This window comes from Platalea leucorodia (assembly GCF_965183815.1).
Source record: "Platalea leucorodia genome assembly, chromosome: 3".
Lineage (NCBI taxonomy): Eukaryota > Metazoa > Chordata > Aves > Pelecaniformes > Threskiornithidae > Platalea > Platalea leucorodia.
In genome coordinates this window covers 15837840-15855383 of record NC_138825.1, presented here as the reverse complement: position 1 = coordinate 15855383, position 17544 = coordinate 15837840, and the positions used below count along the sequence as shown (strand labels likewise).

The following is a 17544-nucleotide window of genomic DNA, read 5'->3' as shown; positions in this document are numbered from 1 at the left end:
TAAACTAGGCATTTTATCTTTCAGTCCCACTGAGACAGAGCTGCCCATATAACTACCTAACTGGAGAATGGTCTGGCTGACTGTATTTCACAGGATTCTCTGCACCCGTGCAAATGGCAAGAGGCTTTGGCTGGAGGCTAAAGGACATTTATTTGAAGGATTTTCTGCAAATATGAACATATTCTAATAGCTGGACTTGTAAAAGCAAAGCTTTCATGTTTGAGAAATATATTTTTTGAGTGGTAGAGAATGGAGAAAATGTTACCTAATTTATTACTGAATGGTTGTGAAAGACTTAATGCTCATAAAACCAGCAGCATGCCAGAGACAATGGAGGGGATCCTGCAGTGGGTCTCTGCACGTTTCCTTGCAAAGCTATGCCAAACCTCCTTAATCCTCATCTTAATTACTTCAGTGGAAGGCATTTGCTGAACAAAGAACTGTGACTGTGTCAAGTCTGTGCACTGAGGTTTGTGAGGAGGCCAAAATACCCAGCCAGGGTGGAACTGGGGTCCACCAACACCATAGCATTGTGGCTGAGCTCTTAAGCTCTTCCTACAGGAGTCGGGCAACCTGACCTCCCAATAAATTACAAAGTAAAGCTTCCTTGTCCTTGCCCTGTTGTCATGTTCATAAAAGCCTAATTATTATCCAGCTGGCAATCTGAGAAGGGGTACGTTCACACAATTTAATTCTTCCTGCTCAAATAAATCCTTGTAAGCTAGCCAGCCAGTGTGGTCGGTCCCTTTTTTACAGAAGTATGTTACGCAGATTGCTGGGAAAAGGTTCTTCAAATTTTTGTTTGTGAACAGCTTTACAGATAAGCGTTGGCCTCCTAGGTGCTGAGACCCAGTCTTTGCTATTCCCTGCACCCTTCTAAGGTTCTTCTTTAAGGTTTGTGCTGGTGGCATTTTACAGCTCAGTGTCATCAGCTGCTTTGCGTGCTGTGATCTGGCTTTCTGTCTCCCTGCTTGGATGACAAACTTTTGAACGGGAGCGAACTGACTGCCAGCCACTGGATACGAAGCAGCCTTGCTCACTCACAACCAACCATATTCTTGTTTGAGTAAAAGTACTGCTCTCAAAGTGAGTCTTTGCTTGAAGGATGGCTAGCTATAAATGTGGGATGCAGCATGGCCTAAGGATTAACTGTGGGGATCTTCTATGTATTAGTTTATTAATGATAATAGATGCGGTACTCTTATTTATGTATAAGAATATGTACTCTTCTGAAAAGCCCTGTGATGTTTTGGAGTGGGCTGGTCTTTTTGCTGAATGTACATGTGTAGACCAGCGTGTGAACAGCTGGCTGGGTGAATTTTGGGGTTATTCATAATTTCACTTCCCTCTTGAGGGAAAAATCTCAGTGGCCAAGTATCCTCGTTTGTCTGATATGGGTAACTGTCTGGTTGTGTTTGCAAGCTACCTTGACTTCCTAAGGATCTTGCAATTGTTAAACATAATAAACGTCCCTGCCCCTTCCCAATGCTTCAAATCCAACAAGCACTGTGTAGAAAAGAGCTTAACTCCTTTCAAATGAGAAGGAGCCAGGAATCATGCTGGCAAGTCAGCCCCTTGAGAACAGGCTGTTCTCTGCACTCAGATGTTTTGTGCACCAGAGTTTTGCTTCCCCATCCCAAAAAAAAAGCCTTAACCAGGCAGAATTTGCTGTTCTGAAATGCTGCGCAGACAGAAACCATAACCACTTCAAAACCTAGCACAGAGGTTGTACATATATGGGGATTGTGCACATCCAGGCTATGCACCATTGGTTTGTCTTCCAACAAGAAATTAATGCAGTTACTTGACAGCACAACAATTGTCTCTTAAAAAACAAAAACCAAAACCATAAAACAGTTGTGACTGTTGTCTCTATCTGCGCAGTGCCATGCAACACAAAGCAGCCTGGCATCTGGCTGCCTGCTGGCTTGGCGCTGCTGGGAACACAGCGGAGGAGCTCGCTTCAACCGAGAAAAACTTGAGGTTCTGGATGGCCCTTTAATTGTGGGTTCCTGCAAGCATTAGGGATTTCTAGACTTGCTCCCCACAAAGGCCCTTCATCATAAATACGTATATGTGTAGTAAAGGGGTGATATCGCACTTAGCGAACACCCGAATTTGTGCTATGTCCTAAAGCCCTTGGACGTAGCAGTAGTGAAGTTGTGGCTACGAGCTGTTGTCAAGGGGGGACAGGAGTGATTTGACTGACAGAGAGGAGAACTGTGGTGTGGCTAGTGTACCACCTTCTCCTGGGGAGTTTGGGGAAACTCTGGACAGACACCATGGTACTGCACAGGAAACTCTTTCCCCTCTGGGCTTCCTGGGACCTGTGAAGCCTCAGAGCAAGAGCTCTAGTCTTTGCAGGCTTCTCCACTACACTTTGTTTCTCTGCTGTGTGCAGATTGTGGCCCAAACTTGAAGAAATACTCCTTCTTATGGCCTGGCTTTTCTTCTCCACTAAGCAAACTTTTGTTGAAACATCTGACCATTTCACTCCAACTTTAGAGCTTGCTGCTGGAAGAGACGGGAATGGACAGTACCCCAGCAGGCTGCTGGAGGGCCTGTTTCAGCACAGCACACAAACGTACGCTTAATTTTAGGCTTATTTTTAGCCGTGTGAAGTCACTGGTATTCTTCAGAAGCTAAGCTTAAACATGCGCTTTGTGCTTCTGATTGATTGGATTGGAGACTGAGGACAGAAATCATTTTCTTGTCAGCTCTGAACCAAACAATTCCTGTGGAAGAAAAAAACATCTAGTGAGGACTAATGAATACAAATCTTAAGCAGTAAATCTATTTCTCCTGCAGTCTAAAGCGAACAAATACATAAGAAGAAGAATACAGAAGAAAAGGGAATGGCTGAATTATTCTTAGTAAATACAAGCTAATGCAGCAGTTAAAGGCACCAGATTGCATAAAATCTCTGGTCATAATTTTGAATATATGCTATTACCGTGCCAGCATTTATATTTCTCAGAGTGAAAAAGGATGCTGGTGTAGTGGATTTTTTTGCTAACATCCCAAGTGCACCAGTACTTCACTTAAATCAGCATCCACTATCAATACTGTTGGCTTCATTGCTTCAGTTGCACAATCTGACCATAACTGATTGCTTGCAGTTACTTGAAATGCAGCTTTTCTGCTGGCAATTACTTTATTTACTGCTTGCTTGTAAAACAATAATGCCTTCCCTCCTGGGCACAAAGGCAGATTAACATCAGTAATTACTAAAGCAGATGTTTGTATGCAAATGCCCATTTCTTAGAGGCAGATTATCTTCTGCATTGGCATAAGGGAAAGGGATTCAAAGCGCGATGCTGTCGTCCCAGAAGTGATGTGAGCACCGTGGGACTCAGCAGAGAGCTGGGTAGCTGCGCCCACCTCACCTCCATCTCACAGGAATCGCTGTCTGCAGGGTGATAATCGTTCACCTTACTGAGATCAGTCCTGAGAGTTGTTGGGATTTAATTCCTAAAAGTGACTGCCAGTGACTGAACAGGGCTCAGTGCTACTTGCACGTGCTTCCTGTTGGGTTTTTTCTTTTTTTTTTTTGTATTCCCAAGAAATCTAGGGCTGTGCATTCAAGAGAGCTCAACCTAGCTCCACCTAGATGGAGGGCCTATGTTTCCTAATAGCTCTGTTCCCACTGAATTTCCTGAAGGGTGCACTCAGCACTAAGTGCTAAGCTTATTTAAAGTAGACAGTCATTAGCTCCTTCCAGGCTACCCTGAAGAGCAAAGGAAGCATGGTTGTGCCTCAGAGAGACTGGAGGGAGGGTCTATACTAATCTGGTTGTACTGCCAGGAATGAAATATGTTCACAGCAGCCCTTTGGTGCTTTTGAAGCCTGTCCTGGCACATAGTGTTCTTCAGCTGAAGAATAGCTTTGCAGTCTATCCAGAAAAGCCGCCCCTCTCTGCTTGTGGCAAGAGCTTGCCAGCATATGAAGGCGTGTGTACATGCAGAAGAGATTTGGCCATGGTCCTGGTTCCCTGGGGACTTTAAAATCAGCTTCCTAGATTTCAGAGACCCGCCTTTTGAAGCCAAGAGCAAAGATAGGGCCCGGATTTTCCTTGTGTGGACAAGTCATGGCATTGCCTCCATTCCTCTCCTGAAAAAAAACGCCTCTGCATGCCAGAGCAGGGAGTGGACAGAGGTGGCCGTGGGTCTCGAAGGAAGGCAGAGGCTCCCTACTGCTCCCACCATCACTGAATATAAGCTGGTATGGGATGGGTTCATTTCCATAAGCAGAGGGCACTCTTCAACAGCAGTGAAACAGCTTTGCCTTTGGTACTGAATCACTCTCAGCCCTGTCTCATAAACTGCTGACTTGTCTTGCTCAAGAGGCTTTCACCCTTCGAAAGCGACTCTTTTACAAAACGCCTCCCGTCCGTCACCTTGTGTTAGTTACGCAGCGTGGTGGGAGGAGAAGGGGGAACCATGTCAGCACCCCACCCTTCGCTGCTCTACATTCACGGTGCGGGATGCAAAGCACTGACCCCAGCATAGATTTGGCCTGCTGTCCGTCGGTTAAGAGAAATTGAAACCAGATGTTTAGTGTTTGATCATGCTTTTCCCATTGTTCCGGCCTCTATCACAGTAATAGGAACTGTTATTCTTGATTAAAGGCTAGTTGCTTTTTCAAACATCCTAGTTGCTTTTTCAAACATCCTTGTCTAATTGTACTTTGAAAGACATGTCACAGTATTCCAGAGCTCTTCAGTTAGCTGCTGAGTAGAGACATCTATAATTGTTCCTTTGGATGTTAAAAGAGAGATGAGGGATGTCAACAGCAAGGGGGGCAAGGAATGTAGCAGTTATCTGGAGAAATGAGTATGCCTGGTAACATAAAAAGCTCACCAGTCCTGAGTGACATTGAAACACAGGCAAAAGGTAAATGAAAATATATTGGATACTGCACAGATGCTGTTGAACCAACCGTGTAAGAAGACACTAAAACTCTATTTTTCTGGCTGTACTGATAGCACACAGTACAACAAACTTTTGCAATGTTATCATGAGTCTCCTGCTGCTTGGTATAGTCCTTAAATTACCAGCTCCTTTGGTCATCTGGTTATTTGAGAATTTCTGTTTTATTTATATTAAAAAGGCACATCTGATTGATAGAGAAAAATGGTTGTGCCCTTCAGAAACAAAAGGACAAGATGCAGTTTTATTTCATGAACCAGGTTCCCTTTATTCATCGATTGTAGAGCATCATTTTTTTCCAAGCCTTTTTTTCTCAAAATTGCTTTGGTTCAAGTCCTGATTTTGTGAGGTTTGGACTGGCAATAGTCAACAAATGCAGCCTTCTTCTGTTTTCATTGTGGGTCTGCAGGGTCTGTCTGGCACTGCCCAAGCTGGAGAACCAGGAGCTCCGAAGGGGAAGTTTCCCTTTGCAGCCATTCTGCACAGCAGAGCGAGGCATGAACCATGTCAAAGAAGGACTCTGTCAGCCACCCTTTTGCAGAATAAATGTTGGTGCATCTGTTAGGAAAGACAAAGAGAAATGCTGGCACCAAAGAAACTCCAGGGTCTGACACTGCTGAGCATAGACTGGCTCTGCTTTCTGCAGTTACATCTGTTCAACTGAGTGAAGTGTTGATGACCAAGGAAGAGGGCAACGTGACATGGACCAATGCGCGACTCCTTCCAGACACTTGAAAAAGCTGTCAGGCATCCACCAGGTCTCCAGATATGTCCCTGTTTTCTGTGGGAGACAGCAGGAATGCAGAAGGACCAGGGAAGAGAAAAGGGAATTTTGATATTGGTGCTCGAGGACCGTCAGTGCTCAGGACCTCTAGCGCCTGACTAAACCACTTGGCAGAAAGGGGCCAAGCTGACTTCTGAGCTGCAAATCCAGCAGACTCCTTTGCTTGGGCTGACTTGTTCCTGGGGAGGAAATTCTAAGTGGGGATCCTCTAAGTGGGGCTCATCAGTGACTTCAAGTATCACAGTGATATAATGTCAAAGTCCCCAGTGCACATTTTTTTGGGGAAAAAGCAGAGTGTGGCAGACTTGGCACCGCTCCTGCTACTGGCAATGGGATGACTCTCCCTTCCCATGCAGTGCTTGTGGCCAGCGAGCTGCAGTCTTTGAGATGTCTCCCCCTCTCTCAAACTGTATGTAAACTTTGCCTTTAGGTTCAAAAGTTGGTGGTGTGAGCAGGAGGGCAGACAGCATTTCTGGAAAGCCTGTCTGCAGCGTGCAGGAAGGGGTTGGGAATTATTCCTTGGAAAACATTCCTTTGCCTCAGCTGCAGCTTGGGGAAGCTGTGGGGCAGTGGTTTGAGGAGGAGGAAATTTTGGTTGAAACTGCACAGAGACACTTCCCCACCTGCGAGGAACCAGTACACAGGGCACTTCCCAGGGAGAGGGGAAACTCAGGCCGAAGGCTCTGCTTCATAAAACTCAAAACAGACACTTTTCCCCATCTGTGCCCAGGCTGTCGCCTCTCTGTGGGCAAGATGGCCCCTGTGTTGGAGAGGATGGTCCCTCTGTGTTGTGTGAATGATTATCTGCCTAAGGAGCGGGATGAACCTTTTCCTCCCAAAAGGTGTCACCACCCCTCACATTACTGGAGCAAGTCTCCTCTGCTTCCTCAGTCTTTTCTGCTGGAGTGGCTTTGTGGCATCAATTATTCATTGGGCCAGTGACAAACTGGCGTGTGAGAAGAAACTGAAACCCTGGGTTTCTGAGGCAGAACGGGGCCAGCTGAATGGGCATGCTGTGGCATCAAAGCAGAGATGAGAGGGAACACAGCTGTGTCGCCCTGTACCTCGCACGATGTCCGCTTGTAGAAATAACCATGAGATCAGCAAGACTGTACCGAGAGCTGACTTACTACCTGCCGGTGTGAGTTTAAGCCACACTGGATGCCTTAACTCCAATGAGGTGACCCAAGCAGAGCTAAGACTTCGCTTGCTCGTTTGCCTGCAAGGTCAAAGCTCCCTGAATCCCAAAGGCACTGGTTTCCCCTCGCACGGTGCTTCCCTTGTGCGGTAGTGTCAGGCACAGGTCCCTGCGTGTGCTGCGTGGGGCTGGTGAGCATCCCCCGCGGCTGGGAGCCGGGGCGCTGCTCGATGGAGGCCTGAGCTGGCAGGGTCGGCCCAGGGCGGTGGAAGGGACCTGGCAGGTACGCTGGAGGTGCAGTGACTGATCTAGGCCAGAGTCGGCTGTTTCTGTTAGCAGCAGTCACTGAGTGCAAAAGAGAGCCTTCGCCTCTAAAGACACTAGGCGAGCTCTATCCTTGAGTTTTAAACTGATCCAGTCTGGATCCAAGGCCAATTAAGGAAAAGATAAATGGAGACAAGACTCCTGCAGCCGCTAGCAGCTCTGGTTCACGTCCCAATACCCACGTCCCGGTCCCCTCTCTGCTGCTTCCAGTGGAGCTCATGCCCTTCTCTAGCTGTAAAAATTACCCAACGCGCTGTCATTGCTGAATTAGTCGCACAGCTTGTTGCCAAACGTGGGGATTCTTCCAGTGATAACTCTCACGCTGGATATTGCTAGCATGCAGGCAGCCTTTCCAGTCAGCGCACAAGCCCTTTCCTTTTCATTATAAGGCACGCTGCGGATATTCAGGTGCAAAACGTCGCCCTCTCTTAGCCTAACAACTCCACGCGGCCTTAAAATCTCACTAATCATCATGCTATATTAGGTCCTGTCTTTCCAAACTTAGGATTGCTGACGGGATGGGGGAGGCAGATAGGCTTGTGGTTACGAGAGGAGACTGGAAGTTCAGCCATCTGCCCGGGAAGCCACCCCTGCCGCGAGGCCCCGCCAGCCTTCAGCGGGGCCATTAGCGTGGATGAGGCAACACCAACGCTGCGGAGGCAGATGGAGGAAATGACACACGGTGTTTTGTGCTGGGAGCCGCATTTGTAGCTTAAAACGCTCTGTGGTTTTTATTTTCCCGTCGCAGCAGAGGGAAATAAGCGCTAGAATAACCCACGAGGAGGCAGAGCCTGGGAAGTCTCCAACTTTACGGAAAACACCCTTCCCCACCCCTACCCCTGTGGAGGGCCGCGGGCAGCGTAACCCCCGCGCCACGTCCTCACCTGCCTCCTGTCCCCTCCCCAGGGACAGGCGACACAGCGGTGTTTCCACAAGCAAGACGGCCTTAGGGCACAGGCAGAGAGATTTCAGGGGTTACTGAAACCCTCTCCTCCTCGCAGTGCTGGCCTTTCTGAAAAGAGAGCAGCGCCAGGAGGAGGGCTGCTTCTGGTCAGGCACCTTCCCTGACTATGAAGCCTGTCCCGGGGCACCCCCAGTCCCCTCAGAGGGAAGCCTTGCTCCTCGGACACCCTGACGGTGCACAGCTTGCCCGGCGGCCTAAAGGCTGAGGCGGCCTAAAGGCTGAGGCGGCCACCCCTGCGCTACGCTCCCGCCGAGGCGGGGGCACAGGGCGGCGGGGGCACAGGGCGGCGCGGCCGGAGGGCTCCGCGCCGGAGGGCGGGACGGGGCGGGACGGGGCGGTGTGTTTGTGGCGAGGCCGCGGCCCGCCCCCGCCCCGCCGGCCTTAAAATGGCGGCGGCCGGAGGGCTGGCGACTGAGGCGGTAGCCATGGCGGTAGTCAGAGGGTGCTTGGTGCTGCTGGCCGCGACTCTGCTGTTCGCCGGCGCCGCGCTGGGCGGCGAGAACCGCCCGCGGCTGGTGGGGGCTCCGGTGGATATCACCGACACCGCTAACGACGAGGGCCTGCAGCGGGCCCTGCAGTTCGCCATGGCGGAGTACAACAAGGCCAGCAACGACATGTACTCCAGCCGGGTGGTGCGGATCATCAGCGCCAAGAAGCAGGTGGGTGCCGGGGCGGGCTTGTAAGCGGCGGCGGCCGGGTGGGCCCCGGGCCGGGGGCGTTAGGACCGGCCCTGGCGCCCTCCGGGGGGCGGCTGAGAATGAGGCCTGTGGGGTTTCCTTGGAGAAGGAGCAGGCCTCAAGCTCGAGGGATTGTTCAGGTTGTTTTTTTCCCCACAGAAGGTGAATAAAAGCCTTTTTTTTATAGCTTGGGTCTTGTCAATCTAAATGCCCTTGAGTGCTGTGTGTTACTGAAGAGGCTAGTAACTTCCTTAGGCTGCTGATGAATTAACACATGTCTCTGTTTACTGGCTAAGGAAGCTGTGCTGTGTGACTTGTTTACTGGGATTTTGTTTCCTCTTTTTGAAAGGGTGCCAAGTGTCTCTTCTGTGGAGGTTGCCACACACAGTCCTCTCTGTACTTTTGGAGTCTGGCTTCCATCATGTAAACAGAAAACTGTCTGCCTTTCTGCTCGGCCTCCCTTGTCAGAGAGCCATTCTGTACTGCAAATAAAGCTGCTTTTGCCTGTTTGTCTTGTTGCAGATTGTGGCTGGAATCAAGTACATAATGAAAGTCGAGATTGGCCGGACAACTTGCCCAAAGCCAGCAACTGATCTCCAGAGCTGTGCTTTCCATGATGTGCCACAGATGGCTAAGGTAGGCTCCAGAGCACAGTGTGCTGGCCCCTGGGTTTCCAGCCCCTTCCCTCTGGCTGGCTTAGTGCAGAGAAAACCCCCTGGGTTTTCAACCCCTTCCCCTGTCTGCCCCAGCCAAGATCAGAGACCTCATGCCTTTATGCTTAACAAGATACTGCCCTTGCAGAACTTGTCTTGCCAGATGGTGGTGACAGAGAAGGCAGGGCCTTCTAGCCTGCTTTGTAAGTGGGGATCTCAATCCTCTTAAAGTGTGTGTGCCTCAATCCTCTTAAAAAGTGCTTGTGGTCCAGATCACAAAGATATGTGGAGGAAACTCTGCCAATCCTACAGGCCTCCTGGCTCTCAGTCCAGTGTCCTGAGTCCCCATACCATTCTTGGCTCCTCTTGTCCCATGGTGATGTAAACATGCTTGACTTGACACACTGTCCTGGGGGACTTACCTTACTGTGAATGGTGCTTTAGGCTAAGTAGTGATCACAAGAGGCAGATGACTCCTCTGTGCCCACCAAGCTGTTACATGGGAGTTTTGTCTAATAGCAGTGCTCTTTAAGGAGTACTTTAGCTTTTCAGATAAGAGCACCAAATATGTCTGCCTTGATCTGGCCCGAGTTCTGGTTCTTCCCTAATACTTTATTACTTCTGTTAATTGCAGCGATAGGCTTAACTTCTTTCTGTACATGCCCTTTCTGCCTGCATGTTTGAGAAGTGTAAACTGCACACAAGTAATCCCTTAAGCACCTAGCTAGAAGCTTGTGTGTACCATTATGACAGCTGCAATGATTTGACATGTGCACATACAGATTAGCTGCGTAGGTGTGCTTACCTGTGCTTGAGAGCTTGTGTTGGAGTATTACCCATGCCAAAAGCTTTCCTCTGTGTGAATGGGTGAAGGAGGTAACCTGATCTTCATAAGTGCTGACTGCTCAGCTTCTCTGTTAATGTTCATTGGAGAGATGATCCATCCTGAGCAGGTACTAACACGAGTGGTGTTCCAGAATACTGGGCAGGAGAGTGCAAACCTCGAGAGCCACGGAAGTGGCATACATTCTGGATCATGTGGGGTAGTAAATCAGTGTGGAACAATGGTCAGTGACACTGTTTTATGCTCTTAAGCTGATAACTGCTTTTTTCTTTTTCTCCTTAGCATACCATTTGCAACTTTGTAGTGTACGTTATTCCTTGGCAAAACGAAACTAAACTACTGGAGTCTAGATGCCAATAAGCCTACCTTGCTTCCAGCAGAGACCAGCAACCGGTTGCTCAGATTTAAAAAAAAAAGGCAATAACACAAATCAGGATGGGCTTTATCAATGCCTGTTAACTCAACTACTTATGTATGCTTGTGCTATGCAAGTTAAACTATGTAACTTTCCTTAAAGCACAGTATGATTTCAACTTTGTTTTTCTTTGTAATCACATTTTAGAGCAGCTGTTTTGGTCTTCCTACAGCTTTCCCAATAAACTCCAACACCAGAGTTCTGATTTTAAAAAAAACTTGATATCCCTGTTAAGTGACTACTGTAAACATAAAAAATTAATTAATAATTGCTGTGATCTGTGGTTTTCTTTGGGCTTCTGCTGTCTTGGCGGGAGGGTTTGCTTCTATTTGGGACCTTGTCTATCATGCCCAAAGAATGGGGTGAGAAGGAATGTGGGGTCCTGATCCCAGGGAAGAGAAAACCATGCCTCCTTGTCCTGGCCTCTGGTTTTGAGTAAGAGATGGAAGTCTGTGGCTGTTTTCACTGAAGAAACACTACTTTTGAAAACACTGCAGTATGCAGCACTTGATCTTGGGATGATTAGCCAAAGCTTGTGCTACAGCTGTGATCATTTCAGGTCCTGGCTGCTATACTGTTCGGTTCTAAGGCTGTGTGTGTTTATGCATCTGTGCTGTGTAAGAATTAACTGCACCAGTGTCTTCCTGCATGGCCTTTGAGGTGCTTTAGGAACCCTTGCTTCCTGTGGCGTCTGGCCCTTGCAGGTTCTATCCCCAGCTTTTTCTGAGCAGAAAGCCCCGGGGCTTTCCTTGCAGTCCAAGCAGTAGCATGCCTCGCTTGGTTTATGACCTAAATGATGACTGGTGGAGCTGGAGGAGCAGCTGCTTCGGCATGTGTGCCTAACCGGTGACACCTTCCCTTTACAAGCAGAGATGGGTGCGGAAATGCCTGGAGCGGGTCAGTGTCCCTCCCTGTCCTGGGGGTAGACTGGACTATGCTCTGGCTGTGTATTAACTGGGGAGGATTTGAATGATGTCTGATCTGGGCAAATCCCTTTAAATCAGCAGGCAGAGAGGATCAGCACCCGAGAACTCTTAAGAGAACTGGGTGAGGTGTTTCCTCGTGAACTGTGATCAATTTGTAATGCAGGGAAATTGGGGATGCTGTGCCTGCGTGGGGCTCCGATACATGTAACCTATTTAGCCTGAGGACAGCCTAGTGCAAAAACAACAGGAAAGGTAGTAATTGGTGTTAAGTGGATAACTAATAAGAAAGAAAGAAATGTTGTTATCGGCTGGTGTAGTTTTATAGCAAATGGGTGTTGTCCACAAAACCTGGCTTTGTTCTCCGAGTGCAAATGTTGCCCAGAAGCAACCCTCTAAATCCAAGCGCATGTACGAGCCTGGTGGGGTCTTTCACTCAGTCAAGCGCATTGCTGCTAGTTGCAGTAAGTATGGCACCATGTTTGGGGTTGGCGTGAGCACCACAGGGAAAGAGCTGTCTTTCCAGATCTAGGAAAAAAAAATGTAGCCTTTCCAATGTCTTGTGATGTGGTGTCCCAGAACCCAAGCAAAAGAGACAAGGAAGCTTCCCTGAGCAGAAGGCGAGTGAGACTGGAGCCTGGGATTGTGCATAGGAGGGGTCTTTTGGTTTTTACTCCTGGGGGAAGACTGGAAGGAAGGAGCAGGATCCCCTTGAAAAAAATTTCACCTTCTGGTAATAGGGGAAGGTGCCAGGTCAAGAAAAGGAGTCTTGGGAGTGGGTGAAGGTGCTGAGGTGAACAACGGGGATGCTTCTTGTTTTGCATAGTCCTGTTAGTGCATTTCTTACTTTATCTTGTGTCTTTGCTTTTCTGTGTTTTGAAGTAAACATATTCCTTTCAGTGTAAATCTCACCCGGGGATAAAGTGAGTCCAGTGGTTTGTCATGCCCTCTGTTAATCCTCAAGCCCAGGAGTCCTGTGCCCAGGTCTGGTGGTGCTGTTGTGAAAAGAAGGTGGGAGGGGTCCAGAGAAGAGTTGCAGAAGTGATCTGATGGCCGGAGAGAGCAGCCTGAGGTGAGAAGTGTAAGGATGCTGTTATTCTTTGCCTAAAAAATGATGTCTCGACGAGAGCTAACAACACAACCACATCTTTGGGCATGGAGGATGGGGGGCTCAGATCTAATGAAGGACAGCAAAACAAGCGAGTAACCAGAAAACAAGCTTCTGGAGGGAAATACAGCTCCCTAGGAGTGCGTCTTCTGAGGGCTGCTCTTTCTCCCAAGGGAAATACCACTTCCCATCACTGCTGGGGTTTGATGAGCTTGCAGCGAGCACAGGGCCAGATCTTGATTCGTGTTGTCAGGGGGATGAGCTGGTTGTCCGACACCAAGGATCTCCATCCAAGATGTGCTCAGATCCGATAGGAATTATTCCCCCTGCTTCCCCACCATCATTGACCCGTTCCCTCTGAGTGCCGTGCACGAAGATGGCCCGTATCTCTTGCCAGGCAGGTCAGTGACTGCGCAGGTGTCCATCTGCCGTGTTGTTGGGTCAGTGACCCTGCTCACCAAGGAAATCCTGGTGCCGAGCCACTTGGGTTCCCTCACTTGTCAGTTTTTCTAACTAATCCCTTCATTTGTACATGCTTATTCCCTATTTTCCAGTCTATCTATACAAGTACTAGGCAGTGGTGAAGGTGGTCCATCATGCTTTTGATGGGTTTGCCTGTGTTTCCCTTTTATCATCTTGGCTTGAGGCCTGGCTGGGTAATTGCACTGGTCTCCTTAGTAAGGAGACTAGGCAAGAAATGAGGATACGGATGGACGTAACCAGGCATTTCCACCACTTTAGCTGTATTTATTAGCCAGCAGCTCTGAACAGCATACAGGAAAAAGAGTGGCCATGCCAGAGAAAAGGGGAGTTTCAGTGTTATGAGCTCCTGAATTCAAAGCTATTGCATTTTCATGAAATGCCAGTGACTAAGGGCACGAATGAATGGCACAGATTACCCCATCCTCACAAGCTGCTGGGTGTCAACCTTGGTGATTGTCCCTACGTGCTCTCCACTCAGAGCAAATGCCAAAAAAGCCTGACCTAATTTAAGCACCTTCCACTGTGGGCTGTTACTTTGCAATTGCAACAGGCTAAGAGCATTAGTGGAAGTTCCCCTGCCAAGAGCATTTTGCTCGGCTGGCTGGCAGTAGCTCAGTCAGCTGAACACTGAGCCCTCGTGTTTAGCTGCATTCACTGCCGGACTTTTTTCAAATGTCAGTGACAGACATGAACAAGTGACGAGGGAAGTGCTTATTTCATGTTGTCTCTTGTTATGCTTTGCTTGCATCTGACGGATCAATTCTGGGGTCATGCTGCCTTAAACTTAGCAGGGTCAGAACTTTGCTGCTGCTACGCGTCATGAACCCAAAGCTTTTATCGGGCTCTGGGACTCAGGGAGAGGTTTAGGGCCAACCGGCTGAGCAGTGCAGCTCTCCTTAGCAGTGCCTGCACCTGCAGACCCATACTCATGTGGACTTGTAGCTCCCAGCTCTGCAAAGCACAGCTGAGACACAGAGCTGTGAAAGTCATGATGTTTTTGGAGCCTGTGGGCATTACCGGTGTGCCACAACTACAGCATGCTCAGTTGAAGACAACGAGGCTGTATCCTCATTAGCGTGAACAAGCAGAAGCATTGATCCCACCTGACCAGGCTGGCAGCATTCAGCCTAGCTGGCTTTTTTGAAGGGCATATGTGTGAGAGTCTGCGATAAAATGCAGCTTTACCACAAGAACGGAAAAGCCCAGATGGTGTTGAGAAATGCAGTACAGGTTGCCTTCGGCTATTTTACCCTATCTGGGACCCTTGCCCACACACCTCCTCTGCCCATGGCCCAAGAACTCATTTAAGCTTAAGCCTGGGTCCCCTGTCCCTGTCTGAGGTGCATTAGATATATCCTTATCTCCAGCCCTGGCTGCTGCATGGACCTTGGACCTACCTTGTGCTTTTGTCTCCAGCCCCTTCTGCTCCAGACTGGGCTCCCTGGAGGGACCCTGGTCCCGGTTCATCTCCTCGCTGTGTCTGGGGCTGTGATGGACCCTGTCCCACCTCCAGTGCTACCGGCCATGCTGAGACCCCATGGGACTGTGCCCTGCTGGGGAGGGCATGGCCAGCGCTGGGATCCCCTCAGCTCCTGGCTCATCCCCTCCTTGTGCTGCTCCCTGGGACATGGCCCTGCAGGGTCTTTCTGAGATCCCTGAAGCTGTATCAGCACTCCTGCCAGGCACGGAGACTTCCCTCTGCACACAGCCTGAATTGCAGTTTCCTGCAATTATGAAAGCAAATAACCGTGTCAGGATCTGGGTCACCCTTCAGCCCTGCAGCCCTAGGGCTGGGCTGCCCAGTGCTGCTGCCAATGTGCATGTGCTTGGAATGTACAATATTGCATAGCCTAAGGCATGGAGACCTCTTAGTGAGCGTTTGAAGGTGCTAGGTTGTTTGTACTCATCGTTAACATGCAATGCCTTAGAATCACTGTAGTGTGGATCCTTCAGGAGATCAAATTTACTGATCAAACCCACATCCCATTTTGAATCTTGGTGCTTTATCTCTTGATGATGACACTGGAGAGGTAAGACTGCAGATCCCTTTCCTCACGGGGCGCAACGGTGATCTGGAGATCATTTCTGCAGGGTTGAGCAGGAAAATGTCCTAAGTTGGGTCACTGCTGATGATGCTGGGCCCCTCCATGACTCTTGTCGCCCATCTTTGGTGGTGGCCCGCTGGTGAGAAGGTGGGAAGGCAGGTGCCTGGTTCTCCTCTCCAGGCAGCGTGGTCCCAGGCTTGGCAAGCAGGGATGAAGAGGACTCTTCGTGCCCACCTGGCTTGAGTGAGAAGAGCAGCCAGCCTGCAGGCTCCACAGTGCAAATCCCTCATGAGCACCTCCCTGCTCCCTCATGAGCGTCTCTCCTCCTCCTCTGACATGGAGCATGGCTCAGTGTGGTGGTGGACACTGGGGCAGGACCTGGGGCTCGAGGTGACACGTGCTAAAGCCTCTCTTCTCTGTCGTCACTTACTTGGGTGGCGTTGCTCAACCTCTGTGAGCTGGTAGGTTCCTACTGTAGGATTTTGCAACAGGGAAGAAAAGGAGAAGCTCAGCCACTCATCTCCATGATAAGTTGGTGCGTGAGTGTTGGGGTGTATGCTGGGTGCTCTTTCTGACCTTGCCGGAGATGGGTGTGGGTATGTGTGTGCATAGGACTGACGATGGGGAAACCTTTCTCTGCTTCCAGCTGAAGAAAACCCACCAGTGACTCACGATGCCCTCGTTGTACCATGCCTTGCTGGCAGGCACTGTCTCCTCTTCCCCGCCAGCTGAGAAACGTCATACCTTGTGTCATGCCATCTCCACCCCTTTCCCTTTAAGCACCCCGGGGTGATCTGGCTGTAGCTGGGGTGAGGCCATCATCAGCAAGTGAAGGCATCTCCTCCTCGTACTTACCTCCACTCACCTTGCAAACAGGCGTCCTGGCTGTTCACAGCAACAGTCTGTAGGGGACACTGTGTGGCAACATCACTTCATCCTCTCCCCTTAACCTGGGGAAAAAAACAAAAGAAGCTTAAAATAAAATCTAGGTGTGTAAACGTTATATCAATTAAAAAAATAATCATGTGAGCAGATAGGAACCAATATAAGTGCTAAAAAGTGAAAGTTTCTCCCTAAGGGACTCTTCTGAAGTAAGTGTGTGCATGTACTCAGCTGCAAGATGATCCCATAGACAAGCCAAACCCAGCAGGATCCTCTCTGTCCTCCCGTGGAGTACAGGTACTACAAAGGGCACTACCCCCAGCTGTAGAAGAAACTGGGACTCAGGCCTGGCCAGGGAATTGTTTTTATATCTTGAATATAGAAGTTAGCAGGAAAAGGGTGGTTTCAGGTGAAGTAGTGATGTTTACACTAAGCATACCCATCTCCGTTGTCCTAGGTTAAGTCCCCCCATCTGTACAGGTGAGCAGTGGTTTTCTTCCTTCCTTATGGGGCCGAGGAGGGAAGCCCTGACATCCCTGGAGAAAAGTTACCATCTCCAAGTGCCAGAAGTAGCTTAAAACCTGTGGCATTAACATCAGTGAAGCCTGAATCCTCCTCATTCCCAGTAATGTCGCCCACCCTTGGCTGTGGGGTGGGCGGCAAGGTTACTGCTGCCACCCTCAAAGGCCTCCCGTGCAGAGACATCCTGCCCTCACTAGTGATAAGGGAAGCATGGACCACTTCTGTCTGAACATCTTCAAGCCTCTGTTATCTCCTGATTGAATTGCTGCAGTGGCAAGTTCTGCCAGGCTGCAAATTGCTACGTGACAGAGAGGAAAATGAAATGCCACCCTCCGTCACATGGCAGCCACGATGGCTGCAGGGCTGGTGACTATCTCTCTTCACCCGCTGTTTGCTCCATCACTGTTGTAGTCCTGGGTTGCCCAAGGTGCAAGATGAGCAGTGCCAGGATCCGTCCTAAGCAGCTGCCCAGGGAAGTTCCTATGTCTGGGTACCAAAGGTCAAAAGCACAGGGATTTTCCCCCACACAGGAGCATCAGGAGACTTCTGTGGTTAGTGAGCCTGGCATTAGCTTATTGATGGCCAACCAAGCTGGATGAAGCCAACCATGATGATGAGGAAGAAGCTGGAGAAAAGTTTGGCTGGGCTTTTTGGGTGACTTCGGTTTGCAAATGCAGCCGTGCTAGTTCTGAGTACATCTTCTCTGGAGGAGAGGGGGCATGAGAGCCATTCGAAAAGATGCTCTTCACATAGCATGTTGCACCTTGTCTGAGTGAAGCTGAACGTACCAAGCTCCAGTGGTGCAGAGCTGTCATTTGGTGAGCTTGGGGGTCACAGGGCTGGTCCCAGAAGGG

At 49.4% G+C, this 17544-nt stretch overlaps 1 protein-coding gene across 6 annotated transcripts in view; it reads left to right on the top strand.

Moving 5' to 3' along the window:
• The first annotated feature begins 8498 nt into the window (after positions 1-8498).
• Positions 8499-17544, top strand: part of CST3 (cystatin C) — a 57255-nt gene continuing 48209 nt past the window's right edge. For 4 of the 6 annotated variants that reach the window (XR_014227695.1, XR_014227696.1, XM_082307138.1 and 1 more), the window contains exons 1-2: positions 8499-8797; positions 9338-9451. Coding sequence is in view for 3 of the 6 variants with exons in the window: in XM_082307138.1 (XP_082163264.1) it covers positions 8525-8797; positions 9338-9451 (387 nt within the window). In the remaining 3 variants the exon portion in view is untranslated. Of the gene's footprint in view, positions 8798-9337; positions 9452-10594; positions 10997-12550; positions 12723-17544 lie in introns of those variants that run through there. The other 2 variants (XR_014227694.1, XM_082307139.1) reach the window with 2 other exon arrangements.